General features: G+C 26.9%; 3 protein-coding genes across 11 annotated transcripts; 2 read left to right on the forward strand and 1 right to left on the reverse strand.

The window, feature by feature from the left end:
- Nucleotides 1-1,254: 1,254 nt before the first annotated feature.
- LOC123275400 (zinc finger protein 436-like) lies at nucleotides 1,255-7,435 on the reverse strand. Of its 5 annotated transcripts, XM_044743538.1 has the most exons (7): nucleotides 7,268-7,435; nucleotides 6,039-6,795; nucleotides 4,119-4,554; nucleotides 4,044-4,061; nucleotides 3,659-3,971; nucleotides 3,056-3,281; nucleotides 1,255-2,537 (listed from the first exon to the last, which is right to left on the reverse strand). In XM_044743538.1, exons 1-7 carry the CDS (start codon nucleotides 7,360-7,362, stop codon nucleotides 1,719-1,721), a joined length of 2,664 nt encoding a protein of 887 aa, XP_044599473.1. In that variant the 5' UTR covers nucleotides 7,363-7,435; the 3' UTR covers nucleotides 1,255-1,718. The 5 variants fall into 5 exon arrangements, with proteins under 5 accessions (XP_044599473.1, XP_044599454.1, XP_044599464.1 ...); XM_044743519.1 differs by having other exon boundaries at nucleotides 3,659-4,061; XM_044743529.1 differs by having other exon boundaries at nucleotides 4,044-4,554.
- An 864-nt stretch (nucleotides 7,436-8,299) lies between these two features.
- Nucleotides 8,300-16,293, forward strand: LOC123275381 (ER membrane protein complex subunit 1). Of its 4 annotated transcripts, XR_006511673.1 has the most exons (16): nucleotides 8,300-8,676; nucleotides 8,829-8,944; nucleotides 9,182-9,365; nucleotides 10,033-10,086; nucleotides 10,395-10,550; nucleotides 10,629-10,974; nucleotides 11,914-12,217; nucleotides 12,559-12,579; nucleotides 13,081-13,253; nucleotides 13,334-13,495; nucleotides 13,577-13,861; nucleotides 13,981-14,176; nucleotides 14,259-14,582; nucleotides 14,685-14,912; nucleotides 15,251-16,178; nucleotides 16,246-16,293. XR_006511673.1 is itself a non-coding variant. In XM_044743472.1 (15 exons), exons 1-15 carry the CDS (start codon nucleotides 8,534-8,536, stop codon nucleotides 15,409-15,411), a joined length of 2,853 nt encoding a protein of 950 aa, XP_044599407.1. In that variant the 5' UTR covers nucleotides 8,300-8,533; the 3' UTR covers nucleotides 15,412-16,293. The 4 variants fall into 4 exon arrangements, 3 of the variants coding, with proteins under 3 accessions (XP_044599407.1, XP_044599421.1, XP_044599428.1); XM_044743472.1 differs by having other exon boundaries at nucleotides 15,251-16,293; XM_044743486.1 differs by lacking the exon at nucleotides 12,559-12,579 and having other exon boundaries at nucleotides 8,301-8,676; nucleotides 15,251-16,293.
- Nucleotides 16,156-21,791, forward strand: LOC123275426 (uncharacterized protein KIAA0513). Of its 2 annotated transcripts, XM_044743548.1 has the most exons (10): nucleotides 16,156-16,292; nucleotides 17,836-18,128; nucleotides 18,289-18,563; nucleotides 18,714-18,755; nucleotides 19,422-19,523; nucleotides 20,549-20,709; nucleotides 20,802-20,988; nucleotides 21,067-21,289; nucleotides 21,374-21,468; nucleotides 21,550-21,791. In XM_044743548.1, exons 2-10 carry the CDS (start codon nucleotides 17,863-17,865, stop codon nucleotides 21,612-21,614), a joined length of 1,416 nt encoding a protein of 471 aa, XP_044599483.1. In that variant the 5' UTR covers nucleotides 16,156-16,292; nucleotides 17,836-17,862; the 3' UTR covers nucleotides 21,615-21,791. The 2 variants fall into 2 exon arrangements, with proteins under 2 accessions (XP_044599483.1, XP_044599493.1); XM_044743558.1 differs by lacking the exon at nucleotides 18,714-18,755.

Consider the following 21,791-nt stretch of genomic DNA (forward strand, 5'->3'; position numbering starts at 1 on the left):
ACTAACACAGCAAGCATTGATTCAGTTATTTATACGGGACGTTAGAATGCCAAGAACAGTCATAAATATACATAACTTTCAGTTCTTAATTATAATCATTAAATAACTTCCAAGTGTTCAAATAATATATGCAGATCAATCCATACAAGAAGTGATAACAGAATAAATATGTCAAAAATATGTAAATCTATTTAATTAATTCTTTAGACCATTGTCGAATGGATTTTTAATTTCTGTAAAATGATCTGAATTTTTTTTTCGATTTTATGCAAAGCTTTGTGTCTACAAAAAAGTTTTTTTCAATTCTTCATGATTTCTTTGACATACAGATAGTGTATTTATAATATTTAATTTTTTAATTTACTGCAAAAATGTTTCAGTATAAAATTAGCATTGTAACCTTTACTCCGCTTTTTTTACACCTTTCAAGTGCAGACATAAATTTAAATGTATACTTCGGATAGATGCAGTATAAAAGTTATTCTGGATTTTTATTATTTTAAATTAATTTATAAATATGAGTTTAGTAGTAAAAATAAATATCTGTTTGAGCAAAAAAATATTTTTTGTTTACTGTAAAACTTAAAAATTGCACTTATGATGTTTAAATCTCATTCATGTCTCAAATATTCATTATTTTTCGGAAAAGTCTCAAGAAGACCTCAAACACTTCGGTCTACGAGTAAAGTCTCATTTCGCTCTTAATCCAAATATTTTGAAATGAGAAGTAAATTAGATATATAATGTGGAACTTAGAAATATTTCCACATTTATACACTTAGAAAAATTTTCTCTTTTGATAGAAGGTATAATTTGAAACTTAGAAATATTTTCTTCTAACGATGTAAAAATTTGTATAAAAGTACGGTATTATTTATGTTGAATTTTATTATTTATGGTATTATTTATGTCGAATTTTATTATTATATATTTTTAGTTTACTTGAAATATTATATTTTATGCTTTTTCTAGTTCTTACTTGAGACAGAGTAGAAACTCAATTTAAGTTTTTTCACTCATAATAAAAATCTCCAATGTACATCTTTATAAGAAATATATAATAGAGTTCAATTAAAATATCTTTCAAAAAGTTATCTATGTAAAAGGATAAAAAAAAAAATTATAGATTAGATGATTGTATATCAAAAGGCGAAGATTCGACAAAGATTTTAAATTATTCTAATATAAATTTTGGATCTTAGCTTGTCACTTAAAATTATTGAGACTTAAAAATTAGTTAATAAGAAAGTGTACTAAATATTTGTACTGACTAATGACAACAGTGATTTAAAATAATTAAATAATTATTAATTCTAATATAGATTATTTGACATATACAGTATATATCACAGTGATATTTAGGTATCATTACTCTTGTATTAATAATTGCACCTGTTCGATTAATAATTTCATAAATTTTAAATAAACTTTCCACGTTCATTTATTTCCTCATTGTTGTCTAGAGTTATTAGATAATATTTTGTCGCACGTACAAAAATAATGATTCTTTAAAATAATTATGCAATTTTTGAATTACAATGACATGAAAAAATTAATAATCATTTCATTTCTTTGATTTTTTTTTTATAATTCGCAAGAAATAGCTTCAACGTAATACTATCTAGTTACAAGAGTATATATTGAAATAACAAAATAAATGAAAATATAAGTTTTGTTTCTGTATGTAAGCATATTGAAGCTTGTAAAAATAATTAATTTCATTCACCAGTAGATTCTTTGATATTGCAAGTATTTATATCCAGCGAGTATATATCTAAATTCTCGGTTATAACAATCCGTTTATCATTAATCAAAGAACCGTTTGTATTATTAGAGTAAATTTTATGAACACTGTCAAAGTGTTTAGAAATATCAGTCTTAGAATAAAATATTTGATTACAATATTCACAACTCAGTACTTTATGTACCTGATGTACTTTAATATGTTTAATTAGTTCAGACTTTTGTGAAAATATTTTATCACAAATAGTGCAGGTAAATAGTTTGATACCAGTATGAGTACGTTCATGAATAGTCAATGCGCCTTTACGTGTGAAACTTTTATTACACTGTTGACATGTATGAGGTCGTACTTCAGAATGAACTTTCATATGCTGACTAAGATTACTCGAGCATCTATATTGCATATTACATATTTTACATACGTAAGGGCGTTCGCCAGTGTGTATTCTTTCGTGGATAAGACGCGCTTCTTTTGTAACGAACGCTTCATCGCAGAATTGACACGTGTGTGGCCTTTCCGTTGAATGTATTGATTTAGTATGGTATTTTAATGAACTTTTGTTCGCTAATTTTTTTCCGCATATGTCACATTCAACTCGCGGCTGTGTACCATTGTGCGTACGCTCATGATTCAACAATGCAGCGCGTTTTGAAAATGCTCTTGAACATATTTTACACTGGTATATTTCTTTGTCATTGCATTTTTTTTTAATACTTTCAAGTATATCATTTTCGGTGTGCTCTTTCCGATGTAATTTTAACTCGCTCATTGATTTAAAGCTGCTTTCACATACCTGAAAATATATTATTTCCATTATTATAATTATAGAATTTAATTTAATTAACTCAAAATTGACAGGCATTGTTTGATTATTTAGTCAGTTAATTGATAAATAATTTAATTAAATAAAATTATTACTCATCTATGGACTCATAATTTAATTAGTGTAAAAAGCAGTCTAAATATCAAAAAATTCTTAATAAATATTTGAAGAAACTATATACTTTCTGATTTAAATAACTTTATTACTTAATTAATTAAACTTCAGATAGACTGAAAAAAATAATTACTTCATTGAAAATTGATAACAAATTTAATTTTAAATTATGTTATAATTTATTATTGAAGTATATATTAAATTGAATTAATTAAAAACATAAAGGTAATTTCATTGACATAATGAGGAAGAATATTCCAATTAATTAATAGTTGTTAAATTCCATTAACTATAAAGGTTACATAATACGATTACTTTTAGTCGAATTAGCAATAATTCTCTTTAGAAAAAATGATAATTTGGAAAATACTTACGCTACAAGTGTACATCCCATCATTTTTAGCGTGCCTTTTCATGTGTGTATTCATATTACTTCTGCGATTGAATGATACTCCGCAGATAGGACAAGTGTGTTTATTTAAACCATGCGAAAGTCGGTGTTGTCGCAATTGGATTCTTTTGGAAAAGGCTTTTTCACATTGTTCACATTTGTTCGGCTTATCACCATTATGTTGATTTATATGCTCTTTCAAATGAAATCTATAGAAAATATAAATTCAAATTAAAATTACAATTCAACTCTGTATAATTATGTTCAGTACTTGAATCAGGACATCTATTCATATTTATCTTTCGAAACTGATACTGGAAAAGTTTTATGTTTATTTGAATAAATTAAACTGCAGATAATATGAATTTTGTTACATAAAACGGTTTCAAATTGAAAATTTTTGTGCATCACTTCATGAATCAAATTCAACAAAACTCAATCATAAAATATAAACTCGAAAAATAATTTAATTTCAAAATTACATTTATGAGCCTTTTAAACAATTTAGTTTAATTAATTGATTAATTTTTTTTTTTTAATATTAACTCTAATGATATAATAATTATAAAAATAAATGTGTATTAACCTTGATCTAAAAGCATTTCCACATATTTCACAATTGTGCCTTTTTTTCATAGCAACATCTAAATGTGTACGTTTGTGTCCTCTTAAATTATTAGAATGCTTAAAACTTTTACCACAAAGATCACAGAGATACGGTTTATCTTGACGATGCGTAGCCTCATGAACATCAAGGCTTGACCGTTTTTCATAAACTTTGTCACAAATTCCGCACTTAAATAGCATTTGCAGTCCGCTATGTTTTTCGGAAATATGATTTTGCAGATCTTTTCGATTGAAAAATGACGATGAACAATGTCCGCATTTGCGTTCTTGATCTGGATAAGTTGTTCTCGTATGATATAAGTCATGTATTAATAAATCTTCTTCTTTGTTAAATAAATCCTTACACTTTTTACATCTAAACGCTGGAGAACCATTTTGATTATTATACAACGCATTAGTGTCTTCAAATGTTTGCTCACCGTTGAATATATTTTCAACAATATCACGTTTATCATTTCTGCTACTTAAACTTATTTGCGCCGGTGATTGCTGTTGGTCATTTTCCATAATTAAACTTTCAACATTATTTTCAACAACTGGACTGTTTGGTGTATTGTTTGCGGACTCGAGCGATGTTAATGGTTCTAATAATAAATTATTTAAATCTGATTGAAGTACATACTTAAAACGATCATCTAATTTTGTTGGTGTGTCATTTGGACATTGTATTACTGTTTGATTAACTTGTGCTGTTGATATATTACTAGATAGTACAGATATATTACTAGATTTATCTTTGTTTGTTATTGCTGCTAAATCATCAACTGTTGAAACTGTTGAATCCATACACATTTCATTGTTTATTTCTATTTCGTGTAATGAGATTAATTCACGATATCTATCTTCATCATTAAACTGAAATTAATAAACAAAACATTTTTATTTTTTTTATATTCTGTGATGAGTTGCTAAATAAACCTTGAAATTATTAATTTTGAGAATAATTAATAATAAACGACAAGATAATTTGGCATAAATTAAAAGTTAATAATTTATAATACAAAATTGAGAATATCTAGAGTTGTGAACCGCAGAGGGCTGCGAAGAAAATCAATACTTGAGTTTAGTAAATAGAATTCTTATTATTTTAAAAATATTATATGTCACGAAATTAGAGATAATTTTAAATATAACACATAATCTTTTAACATCTTAATATTAATGAAACTTAACAATTGAATAATCCTATAAAATATATAATTACGCTGTTCATCCATTACTAAAAATTAAAATGATTAATGATTTAATAAATAATTTGAATTTTACCGATTACTGTTATACAATATTTCACAAGTTTTCTTCTGAAATATTCAACATTAATTTGCCATAATTAAAAAAAAAATCGACCAATGATATTTAATTCTTGATTACTGATTAGTATAATCATTAATAATTTTTTACCAAATGATTTATGTGAGCCCATTATTTTAAATAATCAGTGCAGCCAATCTAATACTCGAAATGATAATTAAATTGATATAAAAAATATAAGAGCTATTACGGCTCAAAAATTTATTACTTGTAATGGTTGTAAGTAGTCCAATGAATTACCTGAAACTATTAAAAATCAAAATACGGTTTCTAGTTTGTAATTAAATAAATTGATATCTAAATATTCTATGTAAATTTTAAATTGTGACCAAAATAGCTAACGCAAAAGAAAAAAAAAACATTATTACTACTTCAGCTAAGATTATAACTATCAAGACTTAAAAAAAGTTGTAAAAAGATACAATTGTACTAATCTATACTAATAAATGGAGAGCCGGTTTTTTTGCCCGGTTATACTGCGTAAACTACTGAACCGATCGGAATAATACTTATACCATAAGATGCAGCGTGCTTCGGAGAAGGTTTTAGTATATGATATGGTGGTGATTACTTATCCGGAACCTATATTTTTTTGACTTAGAAATAATCAATTTTTATTGTAATTTAATTTATTCTATTCGATTGTCATTTGTTTAAAATAAATTTTTTAATTCTATTGGTTATGTTAAATACTAGGCAGATTTCTTCATTTATGAGACCTGAAATTTCTTTAACTGAAACTTTCAATGCTCATTAAAAATTTTTTTTTTCATATCAATTATTATTCATTTTTGTAAGAAAGACACGGGAATGTTATAATGATTGCACATTGAAAATTACTATGAATATCATCTAGAATAATTACATGGATAAAAGGTGCATGCCAATTCGGCAGAATTTGGAATCTTTGCAAGTCAAAACAATACTCTAATTAAATTTCAAGTCTAGATCTAAAAACGCAATTCTATAAAGCGCCCAGCGGAGCGGGCGAGTAATAGCTAGTAATAAAAATATATGGATAAGCTCACCTTAATAGGAAGATTAAGATATTTTCTTAATCTAATTTCAGTTTGCAAGGACGTAATAACTAAAGAATGAGAAATTTCTAATTTATCATAGCAATCAGCGCACATTTTGAGCGGCATTGACTCACTAGGATCAATAGATATTGGCAAATGTAAATGTATTTTATCAATTGTCTTCAAGTTAATTTGCTTATCAGAAAGTATGTCAATACCATCGCTAATTGATTGGCCACATAGTCTACATAAACTGCTGTATCTTACTCCAATGTCATCATTACCATCACCGTCGTCCTCATACTGTCCAATATTTATATTTATATTGCAGTAATTGTTTAAATTACTATCACCGCTATCAATAGACGAAACATTACTACTAATTTCATTAATATGGCTGCTTGTGGAATGTAAATCGTTGGTATAAACAGTGTCTCTAAAATTGGTTGACGAACAATCGTTTACATTATTGATACAATTGTTTAATTGCATTGTGTTGATAATATCATCATTTGATCCTGATGTAGTAGGTGTATATTTTTTCAAGTCGTGGTAATGTGAATCCGATACTGAGTCATTATTTAATTGTAATTGATGGTGAAATAATGTCGGTACAGCACCTTCTGTTAATATTATGCGATCTGTTTTACTTATGAAGTAACGATCTTCAATGTGATTTGAGCATATGTAATAATTATTGTGCAACTCTATGCTTGATTTGATTAATAAATCTGGCCTGCCGCAATTGTGGGCCCAAACTGTGGACCTAATTGGAAAAAAATTATTTTAATTAATTAATAAATAAATAATAACTTTGATAGAAGATAAAAAATCAGAATTTGAAGAGTATTAATAAATTATTATTTTATTTATGACTTTATTCACTTAAGTAGCATTGTAATTTTTTTTATAAAAAAAATATCAGTAAGAAAAATAAATTATAAAAAAATAACGTAGTATAATAAATAATATTAAAAGATTACATTGTTAATAATCTTTAAAAATTATGATTGTTTCAATTTTAACAACTGAAGCAAAAAAAAAAAACAATGTCAGAAGATAAATTACTTTTAATATCATAAGTTAATTTTATATAAAGTTTCTTTCCTTGAATTTTTTGAAACCATGAATCTTTATTGAATATACTTAAATTTATTATGAATAAAAATAAAATGTTATCAAAAATAAATAGAGAAAAATAAATATTTGGTTAATTAAATTAAGATAATAAATCTTACATTTCATTGTTAGGGAAGCTGATAAAAATAATATCACTTGAATCTTCATTTTTAGATGAATATTTACATGTACTTGCTGCACAAACAACTTTCATTTTTATAATAATGATAACAATAATAATTGTTATTAATAATTACATAAAAAATAATACATATCAAAATATTTCTATGTAAGCACGATATAAATCAGTTTTCTTTCTGAATAAAATTATATTTTTAATTTATTTTAAACAAAAAATATTTATAATAACAATAACAATAATAACAATTATTAATTAATGATATAATTAAAGTATTAATATCTTGAACACAACAATTGCAGGTATTAGAGTACTAAAATAATTTGTTAATATAAAATAAAACTGTTGAATATGTTTGATGATAACATTGGAAAAATAAAAATAATGAAAAGTCAAAAAATATTTTTGGAATAGCACAACTGTCAAGTAGTTTATAAAAACACCACAGTATTGTTATGACATTAGTATTGTAATTACTGTGTATGTACAAGAAAAATATCACACGTACAAACGACATACACAATTGTGTATAAATATTTATTACACTTGCGCTCTCTACTCTGTTTTAACGGGAAGTATTTTTTGTAGCGGTAATTTCAAATGATAATAGTTATTATATTATTTAAATGAAATTTTATATAAAATATTGAGAATTTAATTTGTTTTATGAGTATGAACATATTAAGAATAAATCATCAATTATTTTTAGTTATTTTTCTCAATATTTTCATGATAATTTTTAAGATTAAATCGATTACACATTTAAGTTGTTTTCAAAATAAATCAATAAAATACTAAAGTTTTTTTTTAATATTCACACATTCACATTAAAGAATAAGTTGTCAATGTTTTTTAATTTTTCTCTAATAATTATGGAAAAATAGTTATCGAAAATTCCACCATAAAATAGTGGCGTTAAACGCAATCTATTTGTATCGTTTACTCTCTTACACACAACAGCTGTTCAATAATTATTATCTCTATCTGTCTCGCTCTGACGTTACTGACATTCGTGACACTGTAGTACTGTAGTAAGTACCTCCTGGTCCTTGTGGACTACTATGGTTATGACTGAGTCAGTACACAGTACAGTAAGTTGAATTGCAGTAGTCTTTGGAGTGTCTTTTTCAACCTAACCTATTTTATTATATTATTAGTTATTGCTTTATATACCTACTAAGACTACTTTTGTAATATCAATGATAAAACAGAATAAAATAGAAAATACATTAGATCGTGATATGTGATGGCTCCGTCAATGCCCAATTTTCGTGTAAATATCAATCGTTTTATTAATGATTCTCTATTATTTCAATATTTAATAATATTATTTGGAGTATTTAATTTATCGTTGTGTCTCTACGAGGATCAAGTTGGAAAATTTGATTGGTAAGTATTTAATTAATAAAAAATTATTACTTATCAATTTTTCTATGTACTTACGTGTCTATATTTTTTTTAATTTGTGTTAAGGTTACTCTAATAAGCTTATTAACTTTGACACGTATGCGAAATGATTAGACATTTTTTTATCATTTCAGGAGACAAAATTATGTTGGAGAAATTAAATTTTCAAGTTTTGACACTGTTTCTGCAGCGGCTAAATTAATTGTTGCTACTGAGGAAAATGTTGTTGCTGCGTTGAATTTAAAGTCAGGTATAACTCGGCTAGTTTATTGATATTTTTACACATTAACTATTGTTATTATCGGCATTATTGAATTATATGTCCTACTAGAATATTACTTATTTAATCAAACTACTTACTGTTCATTACATTTATTCACAGTAATGAATTTTATTCTAATAAAAAAAGTAATCCTGAAAATTGATTGGACTAATAATGATTTAATATTTTTCTATTTATAATAATTCATGTCTGTAATTTTAACAGGTCAAATATTATGGAGAAGAGTATTAGAACGTGGATATGCGGGTAAAATTCATGCATTAGGTGGAATATCAGATGGAGATTTAATATCTGTAAGCGGTGGAGTGCCCGCTATCGTACGTGTTTGGGATTTAGCTACTGGACATATTTTAAATGAGTGGCCTTTAGCTGAACAAAATCCTGAAAGGTAAATTTTTTATCTTTAAATGAAAAAATTATTTTGACTATTAGAAATTATATTCTCAGTCTAAATAACCCATAAAAAATTTATTTTATTTATTTATTTATCATTTTACTACTGGTAGTGATTCTATAGAGGTGGTACACACCTGTACATAGAACCAGAAGGAATATATATTTAAACGTAATTACAACATATGAAATATAATAATAAATTATTTAGGTACAAAGTAATCAGTACATTATTATATCAAATTTTAACAATTTCAATAATTTAGGTTTTTCAATTATTTATATTCCTAAACATTATTAGATTTTAACCAGGCCCCAAGTTTTTTACGTAGTGTTGACATAGAGCAATTTAACATTTTCATTTTATTAGGAAGTAAATTGTAATATTTAATTGCTACATACAGAGCATTTTTTGTGCTGATAGACTTATTAATTTTAGGTAAAGGTAAAATTAATCAATAATATTTTTTTTTTTTCACAAAATCAATAAAATTTCATAAGAAATAATTTTGTGTGGGTTATTTTGGACAGTTACCAACACAATTTTATAATTTAATCGCTTTGATTAATTTCTTTTCATAGCTTTAATTTTCACGAGCTCAATAATTACTTTATAATCACAGTAGGTTTCGTTTTTGCTTTACTATAATTTATTTTTACAGACTAGATACTCCATTCATATCATTTTCTACATTTGGATTATACTCAACTGAAAGGTTTTGTTTTTCAGATATATATAAAGCACTTTCAAATATTTTATGCAATATTTGTTGTTGTATTGGTTATTAAATATTAATTAATAATTAAATTGTTTCACAGATAAATACTATTACACATTAATTGATCAATCATCGTATTGTCGTTGTTATTGCAATACTCCGTAACTAGATTTTGCTACAAGACCTAATTTTGTATAAAATAATATTAAAAATTGAGTTAATGGCAAATTTTAGTTACGGAATACTTTCTACTGTTATTTCATTTAAAATTATTTAATAAATGGAATAATTTTTTTTTTCTACAGATTAGAAGATGTCAAATGGCACTTAAAAGATGGCACATTGCATCACATTCTACCGATTTACAGCAGTGGTGTTGAAGTTACTTCGTATGACAGCAAAACTGGTGAAAAATTAGACACAAGAAAAGTTTCTGCGCCGTTTATAACGCCGGAGACCGAGTAAGATTTAAAGTTAACAATATTACTGAGTTTGTGAATTTTTGCAAGTAAATTTATGGGAATATTTTTTAATTGCAGATGTGTTTTAGCGGCACCTTATCTAGGATGTCTTAAAGGCAATACCTTTGATGATTCACTAGCCATACTATTTCTAGTCCACTTATTTGATAATAATTCACAACCACAGTCTATAACAATAAATAATATATTCGGCGCTGGTGCTAAAGGCCCATTCCATGTTAAATCAATACCTGGTGACGAATCAGTTTTGACAATAATTGCTGATGGTGATAATAGACAACGTATATTAATACCTGGCAATCCAGCAAATACTATTCCTAGAGATATTCCTGCAAATGCGAATTTGTATGTTACAACTATTGATAACGAGAAAATCTTACTTGAGACGACGTATAAAAATGGGGTAAGCATTATATTTCGCGTGCCTAATGCCAAAAGGGCGTATAAAAAAATTTTTTTTTGCCATTCTTTTTTCGATTGCTCGAAACGTAAAGATCTGCAGCAAAAAAATTTTTGACGTACTAACGCCAAAAGAGCGTATCTTAAGACATACGCCCTTTTGGCTTTAGGAAATTATTGGTCTAAAGCCAAAAAGGCGTATAAAAAAAATCAGGATTTTTCATAATTTCGAACAACAGTCTTCAAAATTCTCCGGAGAAAGTTTGTGAAAAAAAAATTTTTGAAAAAGTCAACATTTTCGATAGTAGTAAATTTAAATTTTTATCATTTTGGACACTCCAATGATTAAAGAACCATATGAATTAAAAATTTTTTCGCCTACTAAAATTTTATATTTATTATAAATTTCCTTCTTATTCGTTGCATAAAATTGTAGTTAAAATCCATCATACGTATATATAGAATGAAAAACATCTTATTATAAGTAAGAAATTATTAACTAATCGTTAAAAAATTTTTTGAGCTAAGTATAGTTGAATATAGATCTGATGAAAACTCTATTTTCAAAAAACGGGGTAAAACCAATAACTTCCCGCTTTTAGAAAATTTTTAATTTTCTTAACGGTTAATTTTCTTAAGTTAAAAATTATACGCCCTTTTGGCTTTAGATCACTAAATTTTCAGTGTTCTAAAGCCAAAAGGGCGTATAACTTGAGACATACGCCCTTTTGACTTTAGAAATTTTTTTTTTATTTTTAGGCTTAGAACATGTTTACAAAACGATTGGCACCAAAAAAAAAATTATACGCCCTTTTGGTTTTATAAAGCCAAAAGGGCGTGTAACTTTTATCTGCCCTTTTGGCATTAGGCACGCGATTTATTTTCATAAATTGTTATCAGTTTAATTAAATACAATGTCTAAAAATTGTTTTTAATTTTTCAGGTAACAGAAATAAAAGCTGTTAAATTATTAACATCAGAACTTCTCGAAGATTATTCGGCAACTACGTCACATGAATCACTATTCTCACCAATCATAAAAGCATCTGTTTGCCCAAAATTAAGTAAAGGAATAATGTGCAGGCATCTATTGTCATCTGAAGATCACAGTGTTGCATTACTGCAGCACAATAAATTAATATGGACACGTGAAGAAGCTTTGGCTAGTATAATAACTGTTGAAATGGTTGAACTACCAATGTCTGATCGTGACCAAACGCTTGAAACAGAGTTCGATCAAAAAGAAAGTAAGTTATTTGTATTTCTTCTTTAACTAATGAAAAATTAAAAAACTATTATCTTTAAAATAGTATTAAAAAAGTAATAGGTCCATATTTATTCTAACGAGCAATTGGCATGATTTCGTTCATCTTATGTTGATCATTGATTGAATATTAGGTGAATTTAATCATTGTATTCTACAGTAATTTCTGAATATCGATATTAATTATTGTTAGGAGTTTATTTTAACGTAAAAAATATTTTATATTCATTATTAATATTGTTAATTATTAAATTATAATTCGTGATGTAAAGAACTAATTGACATGGTATTAATAAAATTTATTTTGTGAATGGCTGCTGGCAGGTATCGATATAGACGGTTCATGTAAGTAGTTTATTGCAGGATAGGCTGGTTTTAATCAATAATTATTTCGATTTAGATTATAAATAATCGCATGAGTTTAGCAGTATTATAGTGTAGTAGATTGAGCATGGTGGTTTAAATTAATCAGCGCAGTTCCGATCGCGACAACAAATAAATAGACAATATTTTACTAGATCATCTATTTATCCAAAGGCTATTATGTACTTCAGTAATTGAAGTAACAATTATGATAGATATAATTGCTTATTATTGATTAATAATTGGATTTATTTATTTGCATGAGTTTACAGCAAAATTTTATTGAAAAATTATTCATCAGTGGATTTTCAATATTGTAGCAGAATTTATATTTGCTTTTTTACTGATTGAAATAAAAAAATTTATTGATTATTGTAGAGTGGATATAAATATTTTGTGAAGATATTTTTTCTTTTTGAATTGTTTATTAGTAAGTTATTTATAACTGCAACTAATTATTTTTTTTTATTTTATTTTTATCAGGGGATATTATTGGAATGTTTACAAGAAGACTGACGGCTCAGATGAATCAGGTGAGATCATTATTCCAAACAACTTTTGACATAAATTTACCGCAATCAAATCAACGAGCTGATCTTGTCAGAGATAAATTTGGATTACACAAAATGATCGTTGTTGTAACATCTGCCGGAAAGGTACATAATTTTTTTATTTAATAATTTTATTAAATTCGAAACATACCTATCAAAACATTTATTATTTTTGTTTGATACAGTTGTTTGGAATTGAGTCAAAGAAAGGTGAAGTTATATGGCAGCTAAGAGTAAATGATATAACTAGTCTTAAAAGTGATGCGAATACCATGCTCCTGTTTGTCCAAAGAGGAAGTCGGCATTTCCCGCACCCTCCACAGTGTGCGTTGTTAGCTTTAGATAAGGTAAATAACTCGAATTATATTTATTTAAAATAATCAAATTATCTAGTCTAGTATTTATTAAACATGATTTTAATTTTTCAGAAATCAGGAGAAGGTGTAATATATACATTGAACCCAATAACGGGTCAGCCAATCGATGGATTAATTAAATTAGGATATAAATTAAAACAGTCAATGTTATTGCATATAACGACGGATGATTTTCTTCGTCCAATATTACTTCTTGATACACGTGATAAAGTTCACGTATTTCCAGAAAATGCAACGGCTGTGGCAGCTTCTGTTGGTAAAAAAACATATTTATTTACGGGTGATCAAGAGACTGGTGTATTGTCAGGATTTTCTCTTGCATACAGTACTTCAAAGGTATGAAATCATCATAAAATTATTAAACTTAAAAAAATTTATTGTGATACAAATAAAATTTATTATTATTATTAAAAAAAATTTTTTTTTATATATGATTTCTATAATTATATTTACAGGAATTAGTTGCTCATAAGGTATGGGAGTTGGTACTGTCGCCGAAAAATCAAAAAATAACTCATATCGTCTCGAAAAATTCTCTTGAGCACGTTCACTCACAAGGTCGTGTTCTGGGAGATCGATCAGTACTGTACAAGTACATTAATCCAAATTTAGTTGCTATTTTAACTCAAGGTGTTGGTAATTCATATAAGAGTAAGTTTAAAAATTATTCAGTTAAAAACTTGTTTTATTATTAGTTAATAAATACATTTTTTAATTAAATAAATTTTTTTAGATACACTTAATTTGTATCTTCTGGACGTAGTGTCCGGTGCAATGATATTTTCAATAACTCACAAACGAGTGCGTGGACCATTTCATATAGTACATTCTGAAAACTGGCTAATTTATAGTTACTATAATGATAAGAGCCGTAGAACTGAAATCGCAACATTAGAGCTTTACGAGGGTAAAGTTCAAAGCAATACCACAGTGTTCTCGTCGTTGACCACAACGCGATTACCTTTAGTCGAAAGACAAGCATTTATTTTTCCTGCAACTATTGAAACAATGCAGGAAACTATTACTGAGAAAGGAATCACTAGTAAACACATACTAGGTATATTTTATTACGACTTTCATAACTGTTATATTATTTCTTCAATATAAATTAATGATTAATGAATTAATGAATTAATGAATTTTTTATATTTTAATTAAGTATCTCTTGCTAATGGTGGAATTTTGGAGTTACCGTGGATGTTGGTTGATCCAAGGCGGCCTATTAATCCCGAATTAAGGGAAGAAGGTGTTATACCTTATATGCCAGAGATACCAATCCACATGGATGCCATTATTAATTATAACCAAAGTGTATTCAGGGTATCAGGAATTCATACAAGTCCCAGTGGCCTTGAAAGTACTTCTTTAGTGTTTGCTCACGGTATTGGTAAGTAATTATCACCAATATTATTTATTAAAGTACATATTGACGTTCTAATTAGCAAATTGTCTAACTCCATTTTAGAGAGTCTTCCATTTGTACGAAAAAAATAATTAGTTCAAAATTTATTATCACTTTAAAAAACTATTTAATATTATTAATATCTAATGAAGGTGTAATATTTTGGTTTGAATAATTCAAATAATTTATAATTGGACTATTGCTACATCAAAATGTTAAAAAATCACCCTCTAAAAAATAAGGAGTTAGACAAATTGCTAATTAGACCGTCGATATTATTATATTTTATTTTATTAAAAATGTCATTTAAATTCTAATTACAGATTTATTTTATACCCGTGTGGCTCCATCAAAAACATTTGACGTTTTGAAAGAAGACTTTGACTATTATCTTATCATATTAGTCCTTTCGGGGCTGTTAATAGCGTCTTACATAACTAAAAAATTGGCATCGCAAAAAGCACAGAAGCAAGCGTGGAAATAATGTCATCACATCGCCATCACAGAACATATTATAAAAGAAAAACAAAAAAAAAAGTTTATTTCAATCACTTTCTTTTTTAATTCGTCTTTATTCACAAATTAGATAATTCTTATAAATATTTAAATAAAATGTCATGGTCATGGATCATGACAATAGTAATTTATAAACAAGCCCCTTTTTGTAAATGGCTCGTATGTAAAATAATTTATGAAAAATACGTAATGTATGTTAAGAAATGATAAGATTATTAAATAGGTAAATGAATTTGATTTTTTTTTTTCTGTAAAGATTACCTTCAGCGTTTTAGACACAAATTTGTAATGTGTTTTTTAAATTAAAACTTTCTTTGTTTACAAATAACTGTTTTATTTATTATTGTTGTTGTATTGTACAGTACGATGTATTTATTTATTTAATTATTAATGCGAGTTTAAGAACTAGGTTTTTGTTTATATAAATGTTAAATTACATTCGATTATTTTGTTTATGAATGAATTATTGTTATAGAAGAAACAGGAATGACAAACAGATTTTGATGATGTGATTTGCGTAATTTCATTTATACACGTGGGAGTATTTGATAGATAAGTAAATGCGGGTATTCTGAAGAGTATTGATTATAACTTGCGGCTGCGCAACTACCTAATGCCGATCACATGCCTACATTCATTATTACGCGGGGGTACATGATAAGAATAAAAAACAGAGCGAATAGAACGCACGCGGTTCACTATTTTAAAGACTATTATGTAGGAAAGTGCTAATCTGTAAGACTGTTAATCATAAATGTGTACGAATTCAATTTTTTTATCTGATTTTTTTATCCAATTACAGTACACGAATAGTTACTGATTGTCAAGTGAAATTACATTATTTTGAACGTAGGTATTATTACGCGTTTTTTTCAACTAAAAATATGCATTATTTTGGCTTTATTAATTTGTAATAATACAAATCGTTTATCAATACCCGCATTTATTTGTTTGTTTTATTGTAAAGCATACATGCACCATTGATTTTAGTGTCAGAGTTTAAAAACGAATTTTAATGTTGAAATGCAGTTGCAATTTTCAAATCCATATGTTTGAATTATATGTATGATTATTCAGCCGCAGTGCAGGTTTATTCAGTTTGTCAATAATTGAGTAATTTATTACTTTAAAGTAACAATTTTTTTTAGTACCTGCAGTAATTTATAATTTTACAATTGTCTAATTAAAAATCATCGACTGCTTCATGTTTTATTAATTTCTTTAATCGACATCTCTTATTCATCTTTTAAATGTTTTCTTCATCTTGTATTTTCTGAACAAATAATCAGTGACATTAATTAATTATTTTTGGATTTATTTTTAGCCACTTCTTCTTTAGTATGACGTTAAAAAAATATCAAGAATTTTATCGTCTTATATTATTAGAAAAAAAACTTACCCACTTTTCCTTATAGTATTTCTGTCGAACAAATTACAAATAATGAAGTTAAGTAAACAGTTCCATATTTTTACTCTTATTGTAACTGTAAGGAAAAGTAAATGAAGACGCAAATATTTAATTTTAATTGTTACTAATTACTTGTTCCTCTTTTATCAATATAAATTAAATATTTATTCATAATATACCTATAATGATAATTAGAATAGTAATTTTTATTTATATTTATACACTCGCTATTATGTTGTCACGCAAAACAATTTATAATGTTGAGATAATAAATGAATAAAATGTCAATTTGTCAATTATTGTACTGCATCTTACATACGTAACCGTAAATAATAATAGCGTATGAATTAATAATATACACACTTGTAATGCAGAAGTATAAGTGAATTGAGCACTGCTTATCTGAAATTACAATAGCTGGCTGGGCGAATAGAAACGAGCCCCCAGTTATGTTATATGTTGATACTTCATGCTTGATATCACTTCCAGACCAAGGTTGTAATTAATTTAAGCGATTATTGTTGCTAACTTTTATTTTTATTTTATCTTCTGTTCGTACACTTACAAATCTCAGTACATCTATCATACACATATGTCAATTTGTAATAATACATCATTTAAAAATTTTGTAATCACATATGCTGTATATATTTCTTCATCAATAATATTTTTTTAAGGATATTCATAAACAGATTCAGAAATTGGCAAAAAAAAATTATCATTTAAAAAAAAATTCAATTATTGTAATAAGTAGATATTTTTTGAATAATATTAATTATTTCTACCATCAAAAATCTTAAAAAAGAAAAATTTATTTTTCAAATAATGAAGAATAAAAAAATAAAAATTTTTAATAAAAAAATAATAAAAAATTGAATTTTTTAATTAAATTAGAAAAATGAGAATTTTTTTGTTGATTTCTGAACAGATTTTTTTCATAAAAATAAAAATTTTTTTCACTAAAAAAATTTTCCAATTTTCCAGGATAAAATTCTGTAAAAATAAAAAAAAATGGTGGATGTAACAACAAATTTACCATCTAGCAATGGAACAACATTGATGGGTCGCACAAAAGGTGCCTTGAAAACAATGCGAACAGCATTGGGAGGCGGTGGAGAGTATCTCCAAGGACTGGGTAGCAGAATAGGATCAGCATTGAGCAGCAGCTTTGAAGACAGCGAAGTAACAACTCCGTCCTCGTCGCCGTCGCCTCACTTGAATGACCAGAACACCAGCCGAAATGAAGGCACGGCACGACGGAAGTTGCGGTTTCCTCGGTATTATCACCATGTATTTTTAATTTTTTATTGTACCATTCACATACAATATTATTTTTATTCTTATTATTTAACATTTACACACATACTATTTAATTTTTAATTGCTTATTACTTATATAGGACTTGATGTTTATTTCCTCATGATTGTTTACTAATAGACCCGGCGGAGGATTTTCCTATGAAGATTACGAAGCAATGACCCGACATAAGCTCGAACGGGAAGCTTGTACCCGTTCACGTAGAAAATATCCTGCGGGAATGACGTATGAGGAGATTGCATCTTCGCGAACTTCTGTTGAAAACAAGAATCCAGTGCAAGTCGAGCAGGATATTAGTCCGGACAGAGATAGTATTGAGAGTATTGAGCCACTTCAAGAGAAAGATATCCGGGCTACTGGTCCAGATCCTTATGATAAACTTGATTACAAAATAGGTAAAGATTTTATCTTAACATTTAAATTTTATTTTATATTTTTATTCTTCTTGCAATTTATAATTACTCATATAAGAATAACATTTAAACTCTTATATTTAATTGTACTAACAAGTAATTATAATTTTTTTATATTTTATTTTTATTAAGCAAGGGCTCCAGATCGCTATGAAACGGTTGTTTTTCGTTTAGGTAATTTATTATATAATAAATAAATAAATGTTACAAAGCTTTATGTGAATTACAGGTACATGTCTAACTGTGACCCCTTAGTTGTCTTTTATTATTTTATTTTATTTAAATTTCCTGTATTTATTATTATTATTATTACATGTTTGTTTAATTTTGTAAATTTATCAACTTCCATAATTGTGTTATATTCATAAAATTTATTTTCTCATGATCTGTGGCAGTGTAAATAGGAAATGTAGTTTATTACTATCAACAAGTGTTGCTAGTTAAATTTTCAACCGATAAACTGATAATACATACGGCAATAATAATTTTCACTGTTATTATTATTATTAATTGCCGTAAGTACAGATATAATTTGTGAAAACTATTTTATTTAAAAACAATTAGTTTTTGTTATCAATACAAACATTTTTTTACAGTATTTAATGGAGCACGTACACGGTGAACACTGGGTTTAACAACTTACCTGTTTTATAAATCCCTATAACATGTATAGTAGTATTTATGTACTATATTGACATATATAAAAAACAGATTACAAATACTCTTTATTTTTTTATTTCCTGTAGATTATATATATATATATATATGTGCTTGTAGCCGTAACAATAAAGATAAATATTTAATAATCTGTATTATAAATTATTATTTTTATTTTTACAGATGTACCTTGTAGTAGTGGCTCGGCAAGCGATCAAGACGGCTACGGGCCCAGTACGAGTTTAGATTCAAATATGGATGGTCGAAGAAATTGGGAAAGATCAGGTGAAGTTTATTTGTTATTTTTTTTTAATTAATTATGTTATAACTATTTCTTTTTTATCTACACTGATAAAAAAAAAAAACTAATTTTATTTTAAGATTCTAATAATTATTTAGTTTTTTATTTACAAAAATTGAAAAATTTTATTGCAATTTTTCAAAATTTCCATATTTTGATTTTCAAAACTATTAAATTGAATTTTTGTAAACTAACAACCTTAGTTGTTAGTGACTGCCGTGACTTATGAACTATAAATAAATAAAATTTTGCTTTATTAAATAATGACTTTTGTTAAATTGCACTGTACTTTCTTAAATATTGACGTTTTTAAAGATATAAGATCATCCCGATGTTATACTCATCAAAGGCTTTCATTTGAGTACCCACATGCATTTTTGATATATTTTTTATATATACGTATATATAAATATATGAAATATATAAAAAATTGATGTGGATACTCAAATGAAAGGTCTCGATGAGTGTAACATCGGAATGAGCTTATATCTTTTAAAATGTCATTAATTTACAAGATACAAGGTAATTTCTTAATTACTGAAATTTTTAAAGATATAAGCTCATTCTGATGTTACACTCATTAAGAGCTTTCATTTGAGTACCCACATGAATTTTGATATATTTTGCATGTATACATACATATAATAAATATAAATATATGAAAAATTGATGTGGGTACTCAAATGAAAGGATGAGTGTAATGTCGGAGTGAACTTATATTTTTAAAAATGTCAATAGTTCTCAAGATACAAGGTCATTTCTTAATTATATATCTAGAGATAGAGAATTTTCGAATGCAGCCTAAATACTTATCATTATAAATTGACTATCGGTGAAAATGATATGAAATCTTAAAAAGGCACAAATTCAAGTCGAGACCTTTGCATTGACACTAAATTACACTATAAAAACCGATTTTATCATATGACTATTCTGGACACAAAATTTTTCTTATTCTCTTAATAATATAGATAATTAGTAATTACTAATATAAAAAAAATAATTATAGGATCTTCCGGCTCGGTACAATCGTGGGCATCAAGTTTGTCTGCAGACAGTCAATCTGAAGAAGCAGCTGCTGATTTTATGAAAACTTTTGTACCAATGTTGTTCGATGCACCGGAAAGTATCGACCAGGAGCAAAAAGCTAGCTTTGGCCAAATGGTTCTTGTATGTATAATATTTAATCTTATATGAATCTTCATTATTTTTATTATATGTTTATTATTTCTTCTTTGTTAAACATTGTGCATTAATTATAGACCGAGTCGGGAAGAATATGGTTCTCGAGGGTTGTTAATGCCAGAAGAGCACGTGCCTGTGTTTCAGAAGCTTCCTTTTATTCATTAGCGCAACACTTTGCAGTGGCGTTGTTCGAGTGTCACGAAGCTGATGATTTCGCTCCTGCTAAAAGTCTTATGAATATGTGTTTTACATTTTATCATGAAGGTACTTAATAATAGTAAATAATTATAATTAATATCATTATTAAGAAGAAATAAAGAGCTTAATTGGTTTTCTTTTTAGTGGAAGTCCCTGGATTGGAGCCGTATAGAGAATATTTGTATACACACCTCCGAGTCCAACCTATCTGGAGATCCATGAGATTTTGGACTGCTGCATTTTTTGACGCTGTGCAATGTGAAAGAGCCGCTAGACCGGTTCCTTCGAGATCAAAATCTTTAGATCGAGAGACTATTGCTGCAGAAGACCGAAAGTATCAAGCTAATATTGTCTTCGGGCAATTGGGGTACTTGTTTTTTAATAAAATAATTATTAAATAAATTTATGTTATTATAATTATAATAAAAAATAATTATTCGCTTGTTTTTAGTACTTTTACATGTAATATGCACGCTTTTGGATTGTCAAGAAATCTTTGCTTAGAGTTTTTACGAAAACAGTGCGTGATAGCCAATCTCACATCAGGTAACTTGATAATTTTTAATTATAAAATTGATTTTAATTACTAAATTTATAATTGTTAATTTAAATTATTTATATTTTTAGAGCAAGAAAAAATGTTACGGGATAATATTATGCGAATGTTTGACGAGTCTGAACCATGGAGGTAGTAGGACTATAAATAATGCGGGCGCTGTGGGTTGGCGCATAATAATTAACGACTGAATAAGTATTTGAATATTAAATTTTCCATATAATCAGTATTTGTCAATTAAAATGAGGTCTATTGTTTAATCTAAATTATAAAATACCAGCAAGTATTTTTGAATGCCGCTGAAAATAATTGG

This window comes from Cotesia glomerata, linkage group LG1 (assembly GCF_020080835.1).
Source record: "Cotesia glomerata isolate CgM1 linkage group LG1, MPM_Cglom_v2.3, whole genome shotgun sequence".
Classification (NCBI taxonomy): Eukaryota; Metazoa; Arthropoda; class Insecta; order Hymenoptera; family Braconidae; genus Cotesia; species Cotesia glomerata.

What these genes read in the sequence shown, in the direction of transcription:
- LOC123275400 (XM_044743504.1), bottom strand. Translation starts at nt 7,362, where the DNA reads ATGAAAGTTGTTTGTGCAGCAAGTACATGTAAATATTCATCTAAAAAT. An exon ending in ATCTTAATCTTCCTATTAAG is followed by an intron (nt 4,555 to 6,038) that starts GTGAGCTTATCC and finishes TATTAATTTCAG; the next exon opens with TTTAATGATGAAGATAGATA. An exon ending in ATGGGATGTACACTTGTAGC is followed by an intron (nt 2,538 to 3,055) that starts GTAAGTATTTTC and finishes ATATATTTTCAG; the next exon opens with GTATGTGAAAGCAGCTTTAA.
- LOC123275381 (XM_044743472.1), top strand. Translation starts at nt 8,534, where the DNA reads ATGGCTCCGTCAATGCCCAATTTTCGTGTAAATATCAATCGTTTTATT. An exon ending in TATCGATATAGACGGTTCAT is followed by an intron (nt 12,580 to 13,080) that starts GTAAGTAGTTTA and finishes TATTTTTATCAG; the next exon opens with GGGATATTATTGGAATGTTT. An exon ending in TGTTGGTAATTCATATAAGA is followed by an intron (nt 14,177 to 14,258) that starts GTAAGTTTAAAA and finishes AAATTTTTTTAG; the next exon opens with ATACACTTAATTTGTATCTT.
- LOC123275426 (XM_044743548.1), top strand. Translation starts at nt 17,863, where the DNA reads ATGGTGGATGTAACAACAAATTTACCATCTAGCAATGGAACAACATTG. An exon ending in TTTTACATTTTATCATGAAG is followed by an intron (nt 20,989 to 21,066) that starts GTACTTAATAAT and finishes TTTTCTTTTTAG; the next exon opens with TGGAAGTCCCTGGATTGGAG. An exon ending in ATTGTCTTCGGGCAATTGGG is followed by an intron (nt 21,290 to 21,373) that starts GTACTTGTTTTT and finishes GCTTGTTTTTAG; the next exon opens with TACTTTTACATGTAATATGC.